General features: G+C 40.4%; 1 protein-coding gene across 1 annotated transcript in view; it reads right to left on the reverse strand.

The window, feature by feature from the left end:
- Positions 1-24,164, reverse strand: part of LOC135219107 (tRNA (guanine(6)-N2)-methyltransferase THUMP3-like) — a 228,494-nt gene that overhangs the window by 34,338 nt on the left and 169,992 nt on the right. The window contains 2 exon segments of the mRNA XM_064255549.1: positions 2,368-2,694; positions 4,845-5,023. Coding sequence (XP_064111619.1) covers positions 2,368-2,694; positions 4,845-5,023 — 506 coding nt within the window.

Genomic DNA, 24,164 nt, shown 5'->3' on the forward strand with positions numbered 1-24,164 from the left:
AACAGAAGCCTACTCGGAGCCAGCGATAGCCGATGAAGAGCAAGAGCCGGGATGCTGGGCCAGAAACACAGAATAGCCCTAAATACCAAACTAAGAGAATTGGTAAATGGGCTAACCTAGCTAAAAAGGCGATGTAAAAAACGATGAACGTGATATAGTAAGCCCATAAGTATAAGAAGTCCCAGTATGGAAGACCGGGAATTCTTAATGAGGCAGCATGGCGCCGCCACGAGTCGACCGGGAAACCGTATATGACCTATTAGAAGGAAAATACTGGTTCCTGGAAGACTAAAATACGGTAAAACACTACTTATGAGGCACTTAACTTAGCCGTTGTGATGGCAGCACGTTCCATAATGGAGAATGAGGTAAATCCAGAAAATAGTACACAAGCAAGAAAATGCGTACGACGCTTAGCGCTAATAATTAAGGATGACCGCTAGGGGCGCTGCTGTCCGTGGTGTCCCCTAGTAGTAGTAGTAGCGGCCGCATCGCCCGTTGGTATCAGCTCTCTCTAGTGGGGATTTTGATTGGAAGGTCTAATTGGTGAATGTCTCGTGGTAGTGTTCCCACTCGCCCCTATTCTCATACCGACACTTCTTTTAAAGAGTGAGCGAGTCAGTTTTACTGACATTTTCTTAATTTTGTTTTTCTCTGGTAATTTTAGATTAATTTTACCTAGAAAGAATGATATTAAGGATCCTTTCATAGGCCGACACGAGCTGAGCCCAGAAATACCTCTGTATGCCGAGGCCACCCCAGCTCTCTCTGTAACATACCGAAGTACTGCCAAAGCAAAAACCCTGCAGTTAATTAATATTCGATTGGCGGTAACAATCTGCCTATATGGCCTCCCGCAGTCAAACAATAACACCATACTCCTTACTACATTTTCCACCTCCACCTTTGTCTCTGCAAAGGAAAGTGATGAGTTGCAGGCACGGTAAACAAAACAAAAACATGTTGGCCTAATTGCCAACATTTAGCCTAAAAGGAGGTCTTAACATTAACAAATTACTTTTAAGGTAATTATATTCACCAGCGGTTTGCAACTAGACTATGATTGGTAAACAAAATCTCAATCAAAATATTACCTAATGGAATGATGCAATTCACATGTAGCCTAATCCCGGTAAGTATATAAATGCAAAGATTTTGGGATAAAAGAATGGATAACATTCTAGAATTACTTTAAGGTAATCATTACCTTAAGCTTGAGAATAGCCTATGTCAGGTGAACATTCACGAATGTGCAAGGGCTGTTCTAAGGTGACTGTTACCGGCGCGGTGTCTTGCTAATAGCTCATGGCCGGTAAACAAATTCTAAAAAACCAAAGTTTAGTTACTATAAAGATTAATTACTATAAAGGCAATTCTTAACCGATGACTTGGCATTAAGCCTGGTAAGTAAAAAAATATATATGCAAAAGTATTTGATCTACTTGAATAGTGATCCATTCAAGAAGTATTTATAAGGCCATTATTATTCCTGGAGACTGCAAGTTTCCGGCTCAAATAATGTTAATCTGAACAAAATAAACAAAAGACATCACTCATCCTGCTCGAAGGCTGTGAATGCATTCCCAGTGGTTGTAACACTACCGAAATCCAGTGATATAACCGGAAAATAAGAACAAGCTGCTATGAGCACTTGACGTTTCATCTAGCGCAGCAGAAAACAGAATGACGTGATTAGCTAAGTCGTTCCTAGTATTGCTGTAAGGGGACGGCACTGTATACCTACACTGAGCCATCGAACTGCTACCTGCAAAATTTGAATTTAGGTTGCTGTCGAGAAGAAACGTTTAGCGATATAATTACTGGGTAAGTCACTTATACAAAACACTATTTTATACTTTTTAGTTTTGACTGAAAGTAGTTATTTACCAAGTCAAAGAAGCTGTGAAAAACCTGAAGAGTTTCATACAAATCCTGAGATAATGGGAGAGGTCACGACTAATCATGTAAGGTTGTATTGTCACCAGGATTGAGTAACCATACAGAATTTCAAGTCCATCGGATGAAGGGATTAGGTACAAAAAATTGAGTTACAAGATTCGACTAAGACAAACAAACAAATAGACAAAAGCAAGCTAATTAAAAGCATGTAAAAATGTAAAAATTCATTCCTGTAAAACAGATGTGCATGCTTTGATAACAAATACTAGTACAGTATTTAGATTAATTATCATTTCGATCTAAAGTACTGTTAGGATCAATGTACTATAACAAAATAGATGGAGGTATAATTTATAATTCTAACTTACCTAGTGCTTATGTTACTTTCTTTAATCTGTAAAAAATGGGCAAAGATCTTGAAAGCATGCATTTTAATGTCTAACAAGATATGTGGAACTAACAAATTACCTTAATCATGCTATTGCGATCTTGTGTAAGTAAAACCGCTCGACCAGTCTCAGGCTTGGTAACTCTTGCCATTTCCAGGAGAGCTCTGTAGTATAATACCCGATTATCAACCTTGCTGCCAAGCCTTTTGCCAAATGGTAAATCAGAGACTATGACATCTGCTGAGTTGTTCCTGAGGGGTAGGTGTGTAACATCCCAACGTGCTACATCTACAGGCATGGATTTACCTTTTCTCAGTAAGTTGTTGACATTTTCTCGACTTCTTTTCACTGCTTGCTCAAAATTATCTCCTCCCAAATGGAAAGCTTTTGGGTATGTTAAGGAACCCTGTAAACATATACATGTAATTTTAAGATATGAACACATCAGATGAGATTTTTCATAGTTAATTATCAGACAACTTGTAATGTATGTAGTGATGTTTAAGTATTAAAACACCTGTTCAAGTAGTATTTCTATGGAGCCATACATTTATGTACATGGTGCAGTGTTTAAAAACCCAAATAGTCAACTAAAATCAGTGAGCCTGCTAATTTTTTTTAGCAAATGCATAACACTTTAAATCCGTTTAAAAAAAGAATATAGTACGGTGATCCTTGATGCAATCTCATCAAATATAATAATACTGTAATTTGTTTTGCGACTATTGCAACAAATCCATATTGTTAGACTACAATCTATTGTTGTCTAATACTAAAGTTCCTAAAATGCAAAATTTCTATTATGCAGGGTAGGCTCAAAGTTACGAAATATCTTCATATGCCAAATGCGTTACTATGCAGACATATCCGATTTAAAATAAACATAAAAACCTGCATTTGAGGGCCGCCCTCATAAATGTGATCCAGCATATGTGGCCTCCTTAATAAATGTAATCCAGTTCTTTCAAGTTGCGAGATACGGGCGTTCAAAGTTTTTCTTCGTATTTTTATAACGACAATGTCAATAAATAATGATTATTATGAATGTATATTTCTTTTTTGTGTATAAATAAACCAAAACTATTTTATTTATCATAATTTAATCATAAATGATGATCCCTTTGCTCATATATTGTAGCTTGGGGCACTGCATCAGGCAAGACGGGGCACTCCTTCCTACACAACTCTCTCTCCTTCACTAACTCGGCTTATTACAGCGAATTTTCTTCTTCTGTATGTTACCTAGATGTTTTCCTAGTATTTTTATGTTTTGGCATGATGAAATTCTTGCCGAAACAAAAATAAACAAACGTAAATGCAAGAGAATGACAAGAGGTGAAATTCGAAGTTGTACTCTCTTTTTACAAAGACAATGTTAATAAATCATGATTATTATGAATTTCATATAACTTTTTGGGTATGAATAAACCAAAACTATGTTATTTATCATAAATTAAAATCCCTTTGCTCAAAGATTGTAGCCTGGGGGACAGTGTGACGTGTGCTTCAGGCAAGACGGGGGCGTTTACTTACTACGCAACCCTCCCTCTCTCTCTCTCTTCACTAACTACGCTAATATCGCATATATTATGATATCCTGTAATCATATTAGAGTGAATTTTCTTTGTCTTTATATTAGCGAGATGTTTTTTATTTGTCTTTTCCTCATTGGCATGATGAAATTCTTGCCGAAACATAGATAAACATATGTACAAGCAAGCGAATGTCAGAGGTGTAATTCGAACGTGTAGACTACTTGAAGTCTGTGCTCACACTGATCATGGCTGAACTTGATACTCCCCTCTGCGACCCACGGAATCTCTACAGATGCCATTTCTCACAATTTCTTTGGCAATAATTATCAAAATTTACAATAACAGAAGAAATATTGCATTTTCTTGTACGGATGAATGTTTTAGGCTTATTGAGTTGTTTACTAATTACCCTGTAACTACGAAAGTAAGAGGAATTTTGACGAAATATTTCGTATACATATTCTCAATTGCTATATGAAGCTCCATGAATTTTTTCATGACTTTGCATTTTTTGCCCTATACCACCATATATAGGGTTCTGGCTGGCCCCCTTAATGTAAAACAGATTCACAGACTCATTTCATAGTCTATTTGTTGTTCCAACAAGTATGTGGAGTGCTCGCACTTGGCGCACTTCAGCTGTTACTGATTCGTCTTTCTTGTTAAGAACAATGTTAAAATGAAAATATCATTGAGCTACTCTATATTATTAATGTATTTATACCTTTATAATAACAAATACTCTGTTTGGGAACCTAGGCCTGCATTAACCAAGTAAGGCTACATTAAGCTAGCCAAGCAGTTTTTAGTAAATTCCTGTAAATCAAGTCAGGATCTCCCTCCATATCAGTGAAGTCTTACTATATATATACTTGTTTTAGGTTAGGAGTTAACCCTGATGTCTCCACATGGATTAGCAATAGGCACTTATAACACTTCTTATTAGGTTTGTTCTTCATATGAGCTGAGTACCCAAGAAGTTAATGGAACAAGAACCAAAAAAATTAAGCATCTACCTTACCTCCATAGGTATTGTTGCTCCACCACACATTGGATCAATAACAACATCGCCAAGTTTTGGTGCTGCTAGTCGTATCATATTGTAGCAAGTTGTTGCTCGCAAGTTGGTGGGGCCAAAGTTGCTAAGATTGCGCTTAAACAATGGTTCTTTTGTAAGGCACACCCCAGTATACACAAATTCTGTAAAATTATATACAAAATATATAGATATATGACACAGGATGGGATAATATTTGAATAACTTAAAAAACTGAAAAAATTAAGTCTAGGGATTTTCTTAAAATTCCAAATAGGCAATACACCCAGGTTTTGGCAAAATGAAGATATGTTGGTAATAAACTATTCTGCAGATTGAAAAGAAATTGACACATTGAAAAAAGGGAATTCATACCACACTACAATGGGAAAAATTACATTACAAATTAAGAAGAAACATGTTGGTCAGATATTAGAAAATAGATCTAAAATTATTTGGGCATGTGATGTGGAAACATTTAAAAAGCAGGATGGCAATCAAAAGGGGAGGCCCAGGATGAAATGCACAAGATAGGAAAATGGAGATAATTCATAAGATGTCACAACCCATCAGGAAGAAGTCTAAAATAAATGTGATTCATGTAGCTATTTATTCTTTATAATACTACCCCAAATGACGAAGTTGGCAAAACAGTAAATTCAGATTTTTATTTCCATTTCAAATGGTCCCTCATGTGTCTTAACATTAAAAGTAGTACAGTAATACCCCAAACTTAAGTGAGGTTAGGTTCCAGACCCCCTTGCATAAGGGGAATTTTTGCGAAAGTTTGGCATGGTCTCTAAAAATGCTAATAAATGCCTACTTCTAGAGTTTGAACACTAAATATGACCCTAATCATGCTCCTTAAATATTAGCTAACTTTAAAATGAAAAAGCTACTGTAATTTCATTTAAAAGTTAGCTTAATACTATACTCAAAAAAAGAAATTAATGGTTGATAAAAATATAGGAGTGTGTGAAGATTACATACATACTACATAGTTCTCTTGTCTTTCCCCCTTCTGACCAACAATCTATTTTTAGAAGTCTTCTCAACCCTGTTAAGAAATTCTTTATTCTGTCTCTTTCTCTTTGTTTCTGAAATTTCTTTTCATGAACAAACAGTGCTGTTTGTTTGGACTAATACAACTTTTACAGTTCTAGAAGGTAAAGCTAAAAATAGATCAATTAAAAATTATCTGTGCCACTGTTAACTACAAGAGAGAGAGAGAGAGAGAGAGAGAGAGAGAGAGAGAGAGAGAGAGAGAGAGAGAGAGAGAGAGAGAGAGAGAGAGAGAAATTATTATTTTTATTATTTAATGTTATTTAATTTACATAAAAGCTAGAAAACTTATAAATTACATAAAAAAATTGAACAAACACCTTCAGGGTTTCCCCAGGATTCAAAGATGTTGTGTTTGCATTCACGTGTCCGTGAAATACTTGCGTATAATAATTAGTTAGGTTCCAATGAAAAGTTCGCACTACGTATTGTGAATTCGCGCTTCTCGAATCGCGTAAGATTGAGGTATTACTGTATACATATTACCACTACACTACCCACTTTACTGCATATATATCTGATGATTGAAATTAAAAACGAACATGATCTTATTCCCTATTTATATTAAGAAATTAAAATTCAAAATTTTTTTCTTTCTTTCCCTATTAAATCTAATATGCATGTGATTGTCCCTTGGTTTACATCTGAATACCAATTTGCCAAAAAAAAAAAAAAAAAAAAATTTTCTTACACTCTTGGTCAGTTATGTTTTCAATTTATGTAGGCATTCTCAACACTTAAATGAAAAATTAAAATTGTTAAAAGTAAACTATTTTTCCTAACTATACAAACCTGGGATTCGCAACATTAGGAATTACTTTCAGCGATGTTGGAAAATGGCCTAATATCAAACTCTTGAACAAGGTGGTTAGGCAGTAACTACTGTCCAGTGGGCAGGAATCCCAGTTTGCCTTTCGCCGCAGGTTTCAGATTGATGGATGGCATGAAGTGGGCATAAATGTAATGTAAAGGCCCTCAGATTTGTACAGTTTGGAAAAATACAATTTACTTGACAAAATTGTGATATGTTCCTACACGATATATAAACCATCGGTCCTTTGCAGTAGGGAGACTCACTGGTTGGAGGGAGGAATCTAAGTGAGTCTCTTTGAACTGACTGGAGTTTGTTGCTCCTGGGAAGAGTACCGAGCCTCTGACATACTGATCAGGGTATAGGAACTGAGATCAAATGTTGGACTTCTGGACCTTTTCAAATGAGTGAGGAATTGTTACTCATTCGAAAAAAGGCTAGGTAGAATCTCTCAAGTCAGAGGCAGTAAGGCAAAACTCAAAAGGGTTTGTCTTGTTGCCAGGATCTCCTTCCTCCCCTTGCTAGAGGAAGGAGTGGGATTACCTCTGGAATTTTAGGAAGAAAGGTAAAACGGGTGCTCTATGTGTAAACTTACTACATCAGATGCCAGTTCCAGCTAGTGTCGGTTTGAGTCCACATTCTCTCCCCGAAAGAAGAGAAGCAAGCAGACAAGAAATCCCTCTCGCTTCCAGAACTGTACATATTGGGTGAGATGCAACTTGTCTTCTTATAGGAGCCAGGTAAGAAACCCAACTTGTTGAGCACCCACCACAGGTCCAGGGAAAAGGGGTTCCAAGGACTTGTGGGCAAGACCCACGCGAAAAAAGACATGAATGTGGTCTGATGAGACCACATCTCTGCTTCCAGTCCACCAAATACTTCCAGAATGCAAGGAATAGACTAAGCCATTGGCTTCGTGAGTTCTTGGTCAGAGCGTATAGGTGTTGTTAACCCCAGTTGCAGAGTACGCCTCTCTGATTGTCTCACGAAGTCAGAAAGAAAAGACAGTCCTAAACACTTCTTCCTTGGGCGAGACATACTTGGTGCCGAATGGTTCTGAGTTTGCAGCAACATCCAAGACAGAGTCAAGAACTAATCCTCACCTCTTGAATGCTCACATCCAAGGAAGTCAATGAAAAATGACAACTTTTAAAAGTAAATTGTATTTTTCCTAACTATACAAACCTGAAATTCTTTACATTAGGAATTACTTTTGGCGAAGCTGGAAAAATGGCTGCTAGACTTTTGAACAAAGTAGTTAGGAAGTTTAACTACCATTTGGTTGGTGGGAGTCCCGCCCACTCGAATGTAAACATTCCACTTTGCTTTTGGGCCAGGTATCAGATTGAGAGGTGGCATGAGGTGGGCCTAATGTGTAAAGGAGCTCAGGTTTGTATGGTTAGGAAAAATACAATTTACTTTTAAAAATTGTCATTTGTTCTTACACACTATACAAACCCTCAGTCCTTTACATTAGGAAGACTTATTGGTGGGAGGAATCTGGGAATAAGTCTTAAGAGCTGACTGGAGTTCCCACACTGTGATTCTCATCCTGGTCCTAAGAGCACGTAAAGGAATCTTGCCCCTGATGAATTGATCAGAGTAGTATAGGAACTGCAAGATCAAACATCAGACCTCTGGGCCTTTTTTTGAATGAGGGAAGAAAAGTGACCTCATAAGAAAACAAGCTTGGATGAATCTGAAAGTTAAGGCAAACATAATCATTTGGGTTTGTTTTATTGCCAGGGATCCCCCTCCTCCCCTTACAATAGAAAGGGGCAGTTGCTTATATAATCTAAGGATAGAATGATTGCTCTATTGTGGCACTTACCAGCATCAGAGCCAGTTCCAGCATGTAATGGCCAAATCCACTCTCTCCCCGAAGAAAAAGGATAAAGGGACAGAGAATAAGAGAGACCAGTCACTTACCATACATTCTCACATCTGCTACTGCACATCTAAGGTGAGATGCAACTCTGTCCTATTAAAAGAGCAGGGTAAGCTATACAATTTATTGGGCAGCCACCACAGTTCGCAAGGAACAAGTGTCCAAGGACTTGTGGGCAATGTCCTGAAGGTAGAAGTTAACCCTTAAACGCCGAGCCGCTATTTACCAAAGTGGGTAGAAGTTAACCCTTAAACGCCGAGCTGCTATTTACCAGTGTCTCTCGTATGCCGGCGGCATTCGGGAGTTAGCGCTGAAGCGGAAAAAAAAGTTAAAAAAAAAATCACAGCACGCTTAGTTTTTAGGATTAAGAGTTCATTTTTGGCTCCTTTTTTTGTCACTGCTTGAAGTTTAGTATGTAACCATCAGAAATGAAAAAAAATATCATTATCATATATAAATATTGGAATATATGACAGCGCAAAACAAAAATTTCATATATAATTGTATACAAATCGCGCTGTAAGCAAAACGGTTACAGCTAATGAGTTCATTTTTTTCCGTTGTACTGTACACTAGATTGCAATGATTTTGGTATATAACAAATTGTAAAACAATCAAAGCAACACAGAGAAAATATTATCACAAAATGATGCATGAATTTGTAATGCGTGGACGTAAAAAAAAAGTTTTTTTCAAAAATTCACCATAAATCAAAATATTGTGCTAGAGATTTCCCATTTGTTGAAAAATGAAGGCAGTTGATTGAATATTACTAGACTGTAAGTGTTTTAGCTTACAATGGCAGTTTTCGACCATTTCGGTCAAGTTAAAGTTGACCCAATGTCGAATTTTTTCTATTTATCGTGATTTATATGAAAATATTTCAAATCTGATAAAAGGTACAACCATGAGTTATTTTTTTGTATTCTACATGAAACTGTGCACATTTTCATATATAAATCTTTATGTAATGGCTAATATAAAACGATGCAAACATTACGACAAACTGACGAAAGAATTTCTGAGATTTTCGGCATGTTACCACGCGCGCGGACGTAAGGAAAAAGTTTTTTCAAATATTCACCATAAATCGAAATATTGTACTAGAGTTTTCCAATTTGTTGCAAAATAAAGGTAAATGATTGAATATTACTAGAATTGAGAGTTTTCGCTTACAGTTGCGTTTTTCGACCATTTCGGTCGGGTCAAAGTTGACCGAAGGTTGAAATTTTGGCACTTATCATGATTTATATGAAAATATTTCAAAACTGATAAAAGCTACAACCATGAGTTATTTTTTGTTGTATTCTACATGAAATTGCGCACATTTTCACAAAAAGCTTTATGTAACGGCTAATATAAAACGGTGCAAACATTACAACAAACTGATGAAAGAATTTCCTAGATTTTCGGCAAGTTACCGCGCACGGACGTAAGGAAAAAGTGTTTTTCAAAAATTCACCATAAATCGAAATATTGTGCTAGAGTTTTCCAATTTGTTCCAAAATGAAGGTAAATGATTGAATATTACTAGAATGTAAGAGTTTTAGCTTACAATTGCGTTTTTCGACCATTACTAGAATGTAAGAGTTTTAGCTTATTACAATTGCATTTTTCGACCATTTTGGTCCAGTCAAAGTTGACCAAAGGTTGAAATTTTGCCACTTATTGTGATTTATATGAAAATATTTCAAAACTGATAAAAGCTACAACCATGGGTTGTTTTTTGTTGTATTCTACATGAAATTGCACACATTTTCATATATAAAACTTCATGTAGCGCCTAATATAAAACGGTGCAAACATTACAACAAACTGACAAAAGAATTTCTGAGGTTTTCGGCAGTTACTGCACGGACGAAAGGAAAAACTTTTTCAAAAATTCAATTTAAATTGAAATATTGTGTTAGAAACTTCCAGTTTGTTGCAAAATGAAGGTAAATGATTGAATATTACTAGAATGTAAGAGTTTTAGCTTACAATTGCGTTTTTCTACCATTTCGGTCGAGTCAAAGTTGACTGAAGGTTGAAAGTTTGGCACTTATCGTTATTTATATGAAAATATTTCAAAACTGGTAAAAGCTACCACCATGGGTTGTTTTAAGTTGTATTCTACAGGAAATTGCACACATTTTCATATATAAAACTATATGTTAACGGCTAATATAAAACAGTGCAAACATTACAGCAAACTGACGAAAGAATTTCTGAGATTTTTGGCAGTTACGGCGCGGACGAAAGGAAAAACTTTTTGTAAAAAATTCACCATAAATCGAAATATTGTGCTAGAGTTTTCCAATTTGTTGCAAGATGAAGGTAAATGATTGATTATTACTAAAATGTAAGAGTTTTCGCTTACAATTGCATTTTTTAACCATTTCAGTCGAGTCAAAGTTGACCGAAGGTTGAAATTTTGGCACTTATTGTGATTTATATGAAAATATTTCAAAATTGATAATAGCTACAACCATGAGTTATTTTTTGTTGTATTCTACAAGAAATTTCGCACATTTTCATATAAAGCTTTATGTAACGGCTAATATAAAACGGAGCAAACATTACGACAAACTGATGAAACAATTTCTGACATTTTCGGCAAGTTACCGCGCACGGACGTAAGGAAAAAAAAAGTGTTTTTCAAAAATTCACCATAAATCGAAATATTGTGCTAGAGTTTTCCAATTTGTTCCAAAATGAAGGTAAATGATTGGATATTACTAGAATGTAAGAGTTTTAGCTTACAATTGCATTTTTCGACCATTACTAGAATGTAAGCATTTTAGCTTACAATTGCGTTTTTCTATCATTTCGGTCGAGTCAAAGTTGACCGAAGGTTGAAATTTTGCCACTTATTGTGATTTATATGAAAATATTTCAAAACTGATAAAAGCTACAACCATGGGTTGTTTTTTGTTGTATTCTACATGAAATTGCACACATTTTCATATATAAAACTTTAATGTAACGCCTGATATAAAATGGTGCAAACATTACGACAAACTGACGAAAGAATTTCTGAGATTTTCGGCAGTTATCGCGCGGACAAAAGGAAAAAACTTTTTCAAAAATTCAACTTAAATCGAAATATTGTGTTAGAGACTTCCAATTTGTTGCAAAATGTAGGTAAATGATTGAATATTACTAGAATGCAAGAGTTTTAGCTTACAATTGTATTTTTCAACCATTTCGGTTGAGTCAAAGTTGACCAAAGGCTGAAATTTTGGCACTTATCGTGATTTATATGAAAATATTTCAAAATTGATAAAAGCTAAAACCATGAGTTATTTTTTGTTGTATTCTACATAAAATTGTGCACATTTTCATGTAAAGCTTTATGTAATGGCTAATATAAAACGGTGCAAACATTACGACAAACTGATGAAAGAATTCTGAGATTTTCGACAAATTACCGCACACGGACGTAAGGAAAAAGTTTTTTTCAAAAATTCACCATAATTCAAAATATTGTGCTAGAGTTTTCCAATTTATTGCAAAACGAAGGTAAATGATTGAATATTACTAGAATGTAAGAGTTTTAGCTTACAATTGCGTTTTTCGACCATTACTAGAATGTAAGAGTTTTAGAGTACAATTGCGCTTTTCGACCATTTCGGTCGAGTCAAAGTTGACCGATTTATATGAAAATACTTCAAAACTAATAAAAGCTACAACCATGGGTTGTTTTTGTTGTATTCTACATGAAGTTACACGCATTTTCATATATAAAACTTTATGTAATGGTTAATATAAAACAGTGCAAACATTACAACAAACTGACGAAAGAATTTCAGAGATTTTTGGCAGTTACCATGCGGACGAAAGGAAAAACTTTTTTTTCAAAAATTCACCATAAATCGAAATATTGTGCTAGAGACTTCAAATTTGTTGTAAAATGAAGGTAAATAATTGAATATTACTAGAATGTAAGAGTTTTAGCTTACAGTTGCATTTTCAACCATTTTGGTCGAGTCAAAGTTGACCAAAGGTTGAAATTTTGGCACTTATTGTGATTTATATGAAAATATTTCAAAACTGATAAAAGCTACAACCATGAGTTATTTTCTGGGCTCAGCTCGTGTCGGCCTATGAAAGGATCCTTAATATCATTCTTTCTAGGTAAAATTAATCTAAAATTACCAGAGAAAAACAAAATTAAGAAAATGTCAGTAAAACTGACTCGCTCACTCTTTAAAAGAAGTGTCGGTATGAGAATAGGGGCGAGTGAGAACACTACCACGAGACATTCACCAATTAGACCTTCCAATCAGAATCCCCACAAGAGAGAGCTGATACTAACGGGCGATGCGGCCGCTACTACTACTACTAGGGGACGCCACGGACAGCAGCGCCCCTAGCGTACATCCTTAATTATTAGCGCCAAGCGTCATACGCATTTTCTTGCTTGTGTACTAATTTCTGGATTTACCTCATCATCCGTTATGGAACGTGCTGCCATCGCAACGGCTAAGTTAAGTGCCTCATAAGTAGTGTTTTACCGTATTTTAGTCTTCCAGGAACCAGTATTTTCCTTCTAATAGGTCATATACGGTTTCCCGGTCGACTCGTGGCGGCGCCATGCTGCCTCATTAAGAATTCCCGGTCTTCCATACTGGGACTTCTTATACTTATGGGCTTACATATCACGAATTCATCGTTTTTTACATCGCCTTTTTAGCTAGGTTAGCCCATTTACCAATTCTCTTAGTTTGGTATTTAGGGCTATTCTGTGTTTCTAGCCCAGCATCCCGGCTCTTGCTCTTCATCGGCTATCGCTGGCTCCGAGTAGGCTTCTGTTCCTCGGAACAGTTTGCCCTCTCCTGGGCTTCTTTTTCTTCTACTAAAAGTGTCTTTCCATCTTTACGATGTAATTTTAGTTCTATTTAGGGTGTTAGGCTAGCCTAGGTGCATGTCCCATGTTTTGGTACAGCCTGGTTCACGTGGCCCTTTCACGGTTGTGTTGCTATCGCGGCTTAGGCCACTTGCGGTCACGTGTTCCATCGCACCTTACCCTTCCCCTTCCCTCCCTACCAGGTATAGGGAGGGGTCTGGGGGACCCCTTGGTTGCCATGACAACCTCAGTTGCCTTCCTCCCTCCCTCTCTGAGGAGGCCAGGGGTTCTCCCCAGCTGGGGTATAGGGCGACCACTTATCGGGTACCGGGTCACCGAGCGGGTAGTTGTTGGGACGGGGAGGAGTAGGCCACCCCCCCCCTCTCTCTCTCCCGCCGTGTTACGCCGAGAACCCACCCTCCCCCCCTCCCCAGTTGCTCAGCCACCTTTCCCCCTCTATAACGAACGGAGCCTTCCGCCGCAGCCGGGGCACCTTTGGTTATAGATTGCTGGCTCCGCCAGCGGGCGGGGTGGTCACTACTAGTGGTCTATTGCTTGCCTACTATATCCTTACCTTTCTCCCCGCTACCGGAAGGGAGCTTGCTTCTTACCCGGGCACTCTTCTAGTAGACGGGGGGGAAAGGTTTGACAATTATTTTGTTATTTTTAAGGATATACCCTAGTTTTACGATGAATTCTATAATTATATTTAATTATATGTATACCATCTCCGCCGTTGTCCGTCGTGGTTTCATTTTCACCACCACACCTGGTTGGATTCTATCTCTTGTCTCCGGCGTAGCCTTGGACAAACCAACCATCTTACTACCACACGTATTATGGCGGGGCTCTGGTTTAATCTAACTTTCTCGCTCCGGCACCAGCGGAGCAATTGTTAGGCTGTAAGTGTTCTCCTGATACTTATGTATCTTTCCACTTACAGGCTACCAACTGTCAGGTCCTTGGGTGCAATGCGACATTATACGACCCCTGCGCCCACGATGAGTGCAGGTCTCACGCTCCGTGTGCCACGCCTTACAACGACATGATCGTCTGGCACCCGGAAGCCTGCGCCATCTGTTACGACCTGGTCAGTCAGCTGGTGGAGGGGGTAAGTCGATTATAGACTTTTTTATCGTTTTACTAACAACACTTAGTCATAAGCTTGTTAACCCCGCTCCGCCATTAGAAGCTTCATTTCGCCTTCTCTTTCAGGCTGCCGGTGTGAGGGAAGTCGCCCTAGCAACCCTGAAAGCGTGGGTGGGCGGCTTCGGGAAGAACGCCGCCAAAGGCCAGCCTTACATATTGGATAAGAAGCTGGCCATTCAGATCTTCCCCGGTGGCAAGTCAACAGGGTATGTTGACCCCATATCTGCAGCCCCTCTCATAGCCTCCATCCAGCAAGAGATGCAGCAGTCTTTCGGGGTCGTGGCCACGCAAGAGACGGTCCCGGACGTCGCAACCTTGGACCTTAATATTGAGCCTATGGCGGTAGGTGCTGAGGATTTGTTGGTTGAGGTAGGTGTGTCAGGTGCCCAAGGTCTTTCCTTGGGCGCTCCTGGATCTTCTCCTGTCCCTTCTTCTACTGCTTCTTTCCAAGGCTTTTTGGGATCTGAGATCCCTACCCGCTCTCCCGCTCTCTCTGTACCCCCAAAGGTGAAGGGACAGAGAGAACCGAAGACCCTTGTTAAGACGACTTCTAAAAAGTCGTCGTCGTCTTCTTCAGCTAAGAAGTCTTCGACTTCCTATGCTGACGCGGTGAAGGCTAAGCCGAGCTCCTCATATTCAAAGAGCTCTAGAAGCAAGTCTTCTAAGGAGAAGGCTCGCGCTCCCGCTGAGCCAATGCCTTCTCCGGCCTCCACCGCATCCACTCCGGCAACGCCGGTTGGAGTAGCGGGACCTAGCACCTTGATCCCACTGCTTTCTCAGCAGTGGTGATGCAACAGGTAGGTGAGATGGTTGGCTCACAAGTCTCCGCCCTAGAACAAAGTTCGAACAGATGTTCGCACAACTGTCGAGCACTCTGTCTCAGTCGGGCCAGTCCATCCAAGATCTCTCTAACAGAGTTAGAGAGAATGAGGACCGAGTAGCTGGGCTTGCTCAGGCTCCTCTTCCAGTCTCCCCAGTAGCAAGTGCTGGTATTCTCCAGCTTCCACCTTATGAGTCGCTACCAGCTTTCTCCATGGAGAACCCATGGAGAGTGGCCGCTTACGCTCCGTTCAAAGATGGTATGATCTCTGTCCCGGAGTGTGGAACTCAAAGGATTAAGGACTTCGAGTTTTATCCTCCGGGATTGACGCAGCCTTTCATTGGTTATGCTAGGCTGACCGTAGCGGCGCTCACTAGGGAGGACAAGATCTCCAGGGAGAACGTTCTCTATAGTAGAGATCACGCTCAACGCGAATGGGTTCACTGCCTTGAGGACTGGGAGTGTACCAACACCAAGCTCCAGGCTTTTCAAGAGTCCTTTTACTATTTTTGCGACGGAGGAGGAGGCTTCTCTTCCGTTCGCTACAAAAATAGTAGAAACGACTCTTCAGGTAGTCCTCAAGGATGAGTCCATGCCACAGCTGAGGGAAGCAGAGTCTACTTCTCCGCTCTTCCCAGCTTTCGGAGAATTGTGGGAGAACTTGCCTGCCACTTTCACGCTTGGTAAGCTCAAACCGGACTGTGCCATGGACCAGTTTGGCGAAAAGCTTCCAAGGCTGCCTGATTCCTTGATTCAGGCAGAGTTCGACGCTCGAACTAGGTTTGGCAGGTCCCTCAATTCTCTGATTATCACAGAGATGGCTGCTCTCTCGTATGGCACGGAACCGTTGTTTAAGATTCTGGCCAAGTCCCAGCTTCAGACGGTTCAGACGGATGCTTTCGACTTCTTCCAAGCTAGGAGGAATTGCCGAAAGCACGTTCTGCAGGAGTGCACTATTAGGCACGAACCTAATAGACTCCTGGCTTCCAGCATGTGGGGAGCGGATCTCTTCCCAGAGTCCGCTGTAAATGAGGTACACCACGAGGCTGCTAGGCTCAACCAGAGCCTTAGAGCTAGGTGGGGTATCTCATCTAAGAGGAAGCAAGAATCCGCCCCCGCTGCTGGTAAGAAACCAAAGAAGTCTGGTAAAAGGTTCCAGCCTTACCAGAAACACCAGCAACAGCAGCAATTCGTTCAGGCCGTCCCGGTTACCCAACAGGGACAACCTTCACATCCAAGCAGACCCAGCCCATCCTCCTGCTGTCTCCTCAGTCACAACCCTCGACCTCCTACTCACTCTCGCCGGCCTTCAACCCTATGTATGAAGGTCAGGCTTACCCTCCCTTTAATAGGCAATCGAGAGGTAAGGGCGAGAGGCCACTTTCGCCAGCGTGGCACAGGAAGGGCGGCAAGGAGTAGGCAGTTCAGAGGAGGGCGTGGAGGTCAACCCGCCCATCAACAATGAGGCTCCCCAGGTAGGAGGGAGGCTGTTCCTCTTCCGTCACAGGTTGGGGTTCAGCAATTGGGCACAGAGCATAGTGTCCAAGGGATTGGGTTGGAGTTGGATCAAAGATCCCCCTCCAATCAAATCATTCCGCCAAGTACCATCAAAGGAATTGACAGATTATGCGGAGGAACTCCTTCAGAAAGGAGCTATTGCGAGAGTCAAGCATCTAAAATTTCAAGGTCGCTTATTCAGCGTGCCAAAGAAGGCTCAACAAAAAGAAGGGTAATCTTAGACTTGTCAAGGCTAAACTCTTTCATTCGTTGCGACAAGTTCAAAATGCTTACCCTCTCGCAAGTAAGGACCTTACTTCCTCGTGGAGCCGTCACATGCTCCATCGATCTTACAGACGCATACTATCATATCCCTATAGCCAGACACTTCCGCCCATTCCTAGGATTCAGGCTAGGAAATCAGACATTCTCATTCAAAGTGATGCCCTTCGGTCTGAATGTAGCCCCCAGGGTATTCACGAAAATAGCAGAAGTAGTTGTGCAACAATTGAGAACTCAGGGAATAATGATAGCAGCATACCTCGACGATTGGTTGATCTGGGCACCAACAGTCGAGGAATGTCTCAAAGCCACCAAAAGGTAGTTCAATTTCTGGAACATCTGGGGTTCCAGATAAACAAAACGAAATCCAGACTTACTCCGGAGTCTCGTTTTCTTTTTTTAGTGGCTAGGAATCCAATGGGATTTGTCTTCCCACAATCTGTCAATTCCAGTGGCCAAACGGAAAGAGATAGCAAAGTCTGTCAGACATTTTCTCAAATGCAAGCAACATCAAGGAGAAGCCAGGAAAGAATCCTAGGTTCCCTTCAGTTTGCTTCAGTGACAGATATCCTCCTGAAAGCAAGGCTGAAAGATATAAATCGAGTTTGGCGATCGAGAGCAAACGCCAAATCTCGAGACAAGTTGTCAGTAATTCCACAGATCCTTCGCAATCAACTCCGTCCATGGACAAAAGTAAAGAACTTGGCCAAGCGGGTACCCCTTCAATATCCCCTTCCAGTGTTAACCATTCACACGGATGCCTCCCTGTCCGGGTGGAGGGGGATATTCTCAGTTCAAACAGGTTCAGGGGACTTGGTCAGTTCAATTCCGCCAGCTCCACATAAACGTTCTGGAAGCAATGGCAGTATTTCTTACCCTGAAGAGACTTCTTCCCCCAGAAAAGTCTCATCTAAGACTAGTTTTGGACAGTGCAGTGGTAGTTCATTGCATCAACAGAGGAGGGTCCAAATCCAAGCATGTGAACCATGTCATGATAGCCATCTTTGCCCTAGCAAACAAACACAAATGGCGGGGGTAAGAAATGTGATAGCAGACGCCTTGTCCCGGTCAGTCCCTCTGGAATCAGAATGGTCCCTAGACGACGGGTCATTCTGGTGGATATGCCGGAGAGTCCCAGGTCTCCAAGTAGATCTCTTCGCCTCACAAGCGAACCACAAGCTCCCTTGCTATGTGGCCCCCAACCTGGACCCTCTGGCTTATGCCACGGACGCTCTGTCGTTAGATTGGAATCAGTGGAGAAAAATTTATGTTTTTCCTCCAGTGAATCTTCTCTTGAAAGTCTTGAGCAAGCTGAGGACTTTCAAGGGACTAGTAGCCCTGATTGCTCCAGACTGGCCCAAGAGCAACTGGTATCCTCTGCTTCTGGAATTGGGTCTCCGACCTCAACGGATTCCCAATCCCAAGCTGTCACAATCAGTACAAATGAGGACTGTGTTCGCTTCCTCAGGAATTCTTCAGACCCTAACTTTATGGACTTCATGAAGTTTGCGGCTAATAAAGATGCTAACATTGATCCACAAAACATCCTCTTCCTAGAATCAGATAAGAGGGAGTCAACTATTAGACAATATGACTCAGCTGTTAAAAAATTAGCATCCTTCCTGAAAGAATCAAACACTACAACCATGACAGTTAATTTAGCTATATCCTTTTTCAGATCCTTGTTTGAAAAAAGGTTTAGCAGCTAGCACTATTACTACTCATAAATCGGCTTTGAAGAAGATCTTTCAGTTAGGTTTCCAGATAGATCTGACTGAATCTTATTTTACGTCTATCCCTAAAGCCTGTGCTAGACTTAGACCTACTCAAAGGCCTATCTGCAGTCTCATGGTTTCTTAAATGATGTCCTCAAACTAGCATCAGATACTGACAACTCGTCTTGTACATTCACAATGCTTCTTAGAAAGACATTATTCTTATTAAGCCTAGCTTCAGGAGCTAGAATTTCAGAACTGTCGGCTCTATCCAGAGATGCGGGTCATGTGGAATTCCTCCCCTCAGGAGAAGTTCTGCTTGCTCCGAATCGTAGTTTTTTGGCTAAAAATGAGGATCCTCTTGCAAGGTGGGCCCCTGGAAAGTCATCCCACTTCCGCTAGACCCTTCTCTCTGCCCAGTATCAACTTTAAGAGCCTTTCTATCTCGTACATCCTCAAGATCCTCAGGTTCTCTCTTCATGAGAGAAAAAGGTGGTACTTTATCAGTAAAAGGTATTAGGCAACAAATCCTTTACTTCATTAAACAAGCCAATCCTGATTCATTTCCAAAAGCACATGACATCAGGGAGTAGCCACCTCAATTAATTACTTTTCAACATATGAACTTTGAGGATCTTAAAAAGTATACTGGATGGAAATCTCCGACAGTCTTTAAACGTCATTATCTAAAGTCCTTGGAATCTTTAAAAGTTTTCTGCAGTAGCAGCGGGAAACATTGTTTCCCCTGATACTGTATAGTAGTCGTAGTATAGATCCAGGTCTCCTCTCTACCTACCTCATCCAACATGCCTCACCCTATCGCCATGCTTCTCGGATATTCTAGCCTTAGCCGCTGAGATCATATTAGTGGATTGTCCCTTATTTTTTTTTGCTAGGGACATCCACACTATGTACTGATAATGTACTTCAGTGTACCTACCCTTATTTTTATGCTAGGGTAGGACAATGTGTTTGTATATTTTGTATATAAGTTATCTAAGTAAATCTATTTTGTTAAATTACACTGCATTTTTGTATTCTTTACTATGTTTACTGTAATTTTAAGTACTTTACATTACTAACTTTCTTTTATGTCATTGTTTAAAATAAGTTAGCCTTAAGTGCTTAGTTTATATGCTGTAATAACTGATTTACTTATATTATATCCCTCATTTTACAACTGTTTTTCATTTGTCCTTTTTTCCCATCTTGTCTGTTTCTCTGGTACTCTTTCATAGGCCGACACGAGCTGAGCCCAGAAAAGGGATTTTGACGAAGGAAAAATCTATTTCTGGGTGATTGGCTCGTGTCGCCCTATGAAACCCACCCTGTTTTGATTGCCCCCCCCCCCTGCAGGACAAGATGTTCTTAGATTAAGGATGACCGCTAGGGGCGCTGCTGTCCGTGGCGTCCCCTAGTAGTAGTAGTAGCGGCCGCATCGCCCGTTAGTATCAGCTCTCTCTTGTGGGGATTCTGATTGGAAGGTCTAATTGGTGAATGTCTCGTGGTAGTGTTCTCACTCGCCCCTATTCTCATACCGACACTTCTTTTAAAGAGTGAGCGAGTCAGTTTTACTGACATTTTCTTAATTTTGTTTTTCTCTGGTAATTTTAGATTAATTTTACCTAGAAAGAATGATATTAAGGATCCTTTCATAGGGCGACACGAGCCAATCACCCAGAAATAGATTTTTCCTTCGTCAAAATCCCTTTTTTTTGTATTCTACATAAAATTGCACACATTTTCATATATAAAGCTTTATGTAACGGCTAATACACAACGGTGCGAACATTACAACAAACTGACGAAAGAATTTCTGAGATTTTCAGCATGTTAACGCGTAGACGTAAGGAAAGTTTTTCAAAAATTCACCATAAATCGAAATATTGTACCATAGTTTTCCAGTTTGTTGCAAAATAAAGGTAAATGATTGAATATTACTAGAATGTAAGAGTTTTAGCTTACAATTGCGTTTTTCAACCATTTTGGTCGAGTCAAAGTTGACCGAAGGTTGAAATTTTGGCACTTATCATGATTTATATGAAAATATTTCAAAACCGATAAAAGCTACAACCTTGGGTTGTTTTTGGTTGTATTCTGCATGAAATTGCACACATTTTCATATATAAAACTATGTAACGGCTAATATAAAATGGTGCAAACATTGCGACAACGTGACGAAAGAATATCTGAGATGTGTCGCTGATGCTTTTTAGTGCAAGAAAAAAGAAATTCGCACATGCGCGCCTGGGTAATGCTTGTAAACAAAACAACAGCTTGATCCATGAACTCCCAGCATCCCTCAAGGTGCATGATTTAAAATTTTTCGCAAACTAGGCCTATAACTATTTTTCCGCGAATATTTAAAAAAACTTTTGGTCATCGACAGACAATTTTAGTCAATATATAATACGTCCAGTCAGCGTTTAAGGGTTAAGTGAAAGTGGTCGGCCTAGAACATACACAACCCCCCCCCCCTCCCCCCCCCCCCCCCCCCCCCCCCCCTTTTCAGAACCTGATGGACTGACAGATTCTTCAGGAATGTGAGGGTTGGTCAAATGCCCCTGATTTCATGAGCTCTCAGCCAGTGAACACAGAAAAACGGTCTTGAGGGTTAGATCCCTGTTTGATGACTCTTGCAAAGGCTCGTACCGTGCACGAGTCATATCTCGAGCAGGGGGGCTGAGATCCCTGGGTAGGCAAGACCTTTCGAAACTTCTTATCAACAGCGAAATCTCCAGAGAGAAGGAAATATCAACCCATTTCAGCCAAAGGACTAAACAGAGAGCAGCTCAATAGCCCTTCACTAATGAAACGGAGAAAAGCTTCTTTTGGTGAAGGAAGACAAGGAAATTTGCAACCTGCTGAAGAGTAGCTCCAACCAGAGAAACACCAACCACAGAAGATGGCCCACTTTACTTAGCACACTGCTGCAGAGGACTGTCTGAGGTATCCAGACATCACTGTTGCTGTGCAGCGCAAAAAGCCTCTTGCTCGCAAGAGCTGGTGGATAATCTTTAGCCGTGAAGAGCCAGGGCCTCCACTGCCTGGTGGTACCATTCTTCCTGTGGCTGACACAGCAGGTTGTGCCATGGGGGAAACTCTCTTGGTGCCTTGGAGAGCAGAGCTAGGTCAGAATACCAAACAGCCTGTGGCCATTTGGGAGCCACTGGAATCATCCTGAGATTCAAGGTGACCAGTGCTCTGCTGATCACCTCGCAAATCAGACAAAACGGAGGGAAAGTGTAGATATCAAGGTTGTCCTATGGGTGTTGGAATGCATCCCTGCAGCTGCCCCATGGGTCTGGCAAGACAGAACAGAAGACCTAAAGTTTTTTGTTCTGCCAGGTGGCGAACTGATTGTCTGCCACTACATTCCTCTTGCTGGGATGTACCTGGTCGACAGCCCCAACGAGAGCCACTGCCCATTCGCGTACCTGTACTGTCAACTGATGGAGCAGATATGGTGTTGTTGCTCATCAACACCACAGAGTGCCCCATCACTCTGTCCTGGAACTCTTGGAGAGCCAGGAAGGCTGCCTTGAGTTCTATGTGGTGTTGTCTGTTATGTCAGTTCCACACCCCTGAAGTCAACAACTCCTCCAGGTGTGCGCCCCATCCCTCAGTCGATGCATCTGTATACAAGCATATCAGCAGGGGGAATGTGCGGGGACACTCCTATTGCGAGGGTCCTGTCGTCCATCCACCAATCCAAATCCTTCCTCACCTCCTCTGATAGGGGAATGAGAAAGAATTGAGGGTCTCGAGACTGGGACCAGTACTACAGTGTTCCCCCCGTATTCGCGTTCTCCGGATTCGCGGACTCACACATTCGCGGATTTTTCTTTGGAACCTATCTAGAAATTGTTCGCGGACGGACTCGCCCATTCGCGGAATTTTCCGACGAAAATAATCACTAATTAGTGTATTTTGATGTTTATTTTCATGACTAAATACATTTTTATGATACAAAAATGATTTACTAATTTTCAAATATTAATTTTGATTAATACTGTATTAGTAAGTTTAATAAGTTTAAATATTACATAATAAAAATAATAATTTCTCTCTCTCTCTCTCTCTCTCTCTCTCTCTCTCTCTCTCTCTCTCTCTCTCTCTCTCTCTCTCTCTCTCTCTCTCTCCTACAAAGATGTATGTTTTTTGTATGATAAATAAATGATTTACTATTTTCAAATATTAATATTAATTTATACAGCAATAATATCAATTCATTAAAGAAAATACCATAGTGAATTAGTATGATTTTAGCTTATAAATTTAAAAAATTATGGAAGAATGAAGGAAATCCTAGTCAGATTCTTTCTCTAACTCCAGGTACTAAAAATGATATTGTCATGTTACAATAAAGTTTTATACATACTTACCTGACAGATATATACTTAGCTATAGACTCCGTCGTCTCCGACAGAATTTCAAATTTCGCGGCACACGCTACCCGGTAGGTCAGGTGATCTACCGCCCTGCCCTGGGTGGCAGGACTAGGAACCATTCCCGTTTTCTAATCAGAATTCTTCTCTTCCACCTGTCTCCTGCGGGGAGGCTGGGTGGGCCATTAATCGTATATATCTGTCAGGTAAGTATGTATAAAACTTTATTGTAACATGACAATATCATTTTTATACATTCAACTTCCCTGCCAGATATATACTTAGCTGATTAGCACCCATTGGTGGTGGGTAAGAGACAGCTAACTACTGAAATAGACAGGTAAACAACATATGTTGTAGGTATTAATAAACTTGGTTCCTACCTTATTAGGCTGAAGACTTCGCGGCTACTGCCTTGGAGTCTGCTTTAGCCTCAAGAGCCTCAGCGAGATATTGATCTATGGCTAAGAGTTCTTGTGGGTCTGCCAATGGGGTCTTATCCACTTACTCGGCAGAGCCTAAAGGCCTTTGTCATTGGGTGCTATTCCACTAACATGACAATACACCTTGTTCAAGGAGCACAACACCGATCCCGATCACCTGATCCTAACATCCATGTTAGTTCTAAGATTGCAAGGAGTTATCCCCAAACTCCTTACAAACACCAAAAACTCGAAACATAATTACACTTTCATTTATACAAAATATACAAAAAAAAATGTTTGTACTCCCCGACTAGCCATACATACCCTTGATCCCCTACCAGCAATGACACTATGCGCCCGTGCGACATCCGTGAGCTTGCTAATAGAAAACCAAGCACATATCTGACAAGAGGGTTTATGTACGATAAATCAAAATATTT

This window comes from Macrobrachium nipponense, chromosome 1, assembly GCF_015104395.2.
Source record: "Macrobrachium nipponense isolate FS-2020 chromosome 1, ASM1510439v2, whole genome shotgun sequence".
Lineage (NCBI taxonomy): Eukaryota > Metazoa > Arthropoda > Malacostraca > Decapoda > Palaemonidae > Macrobrachium > Macrobrachium nipponense.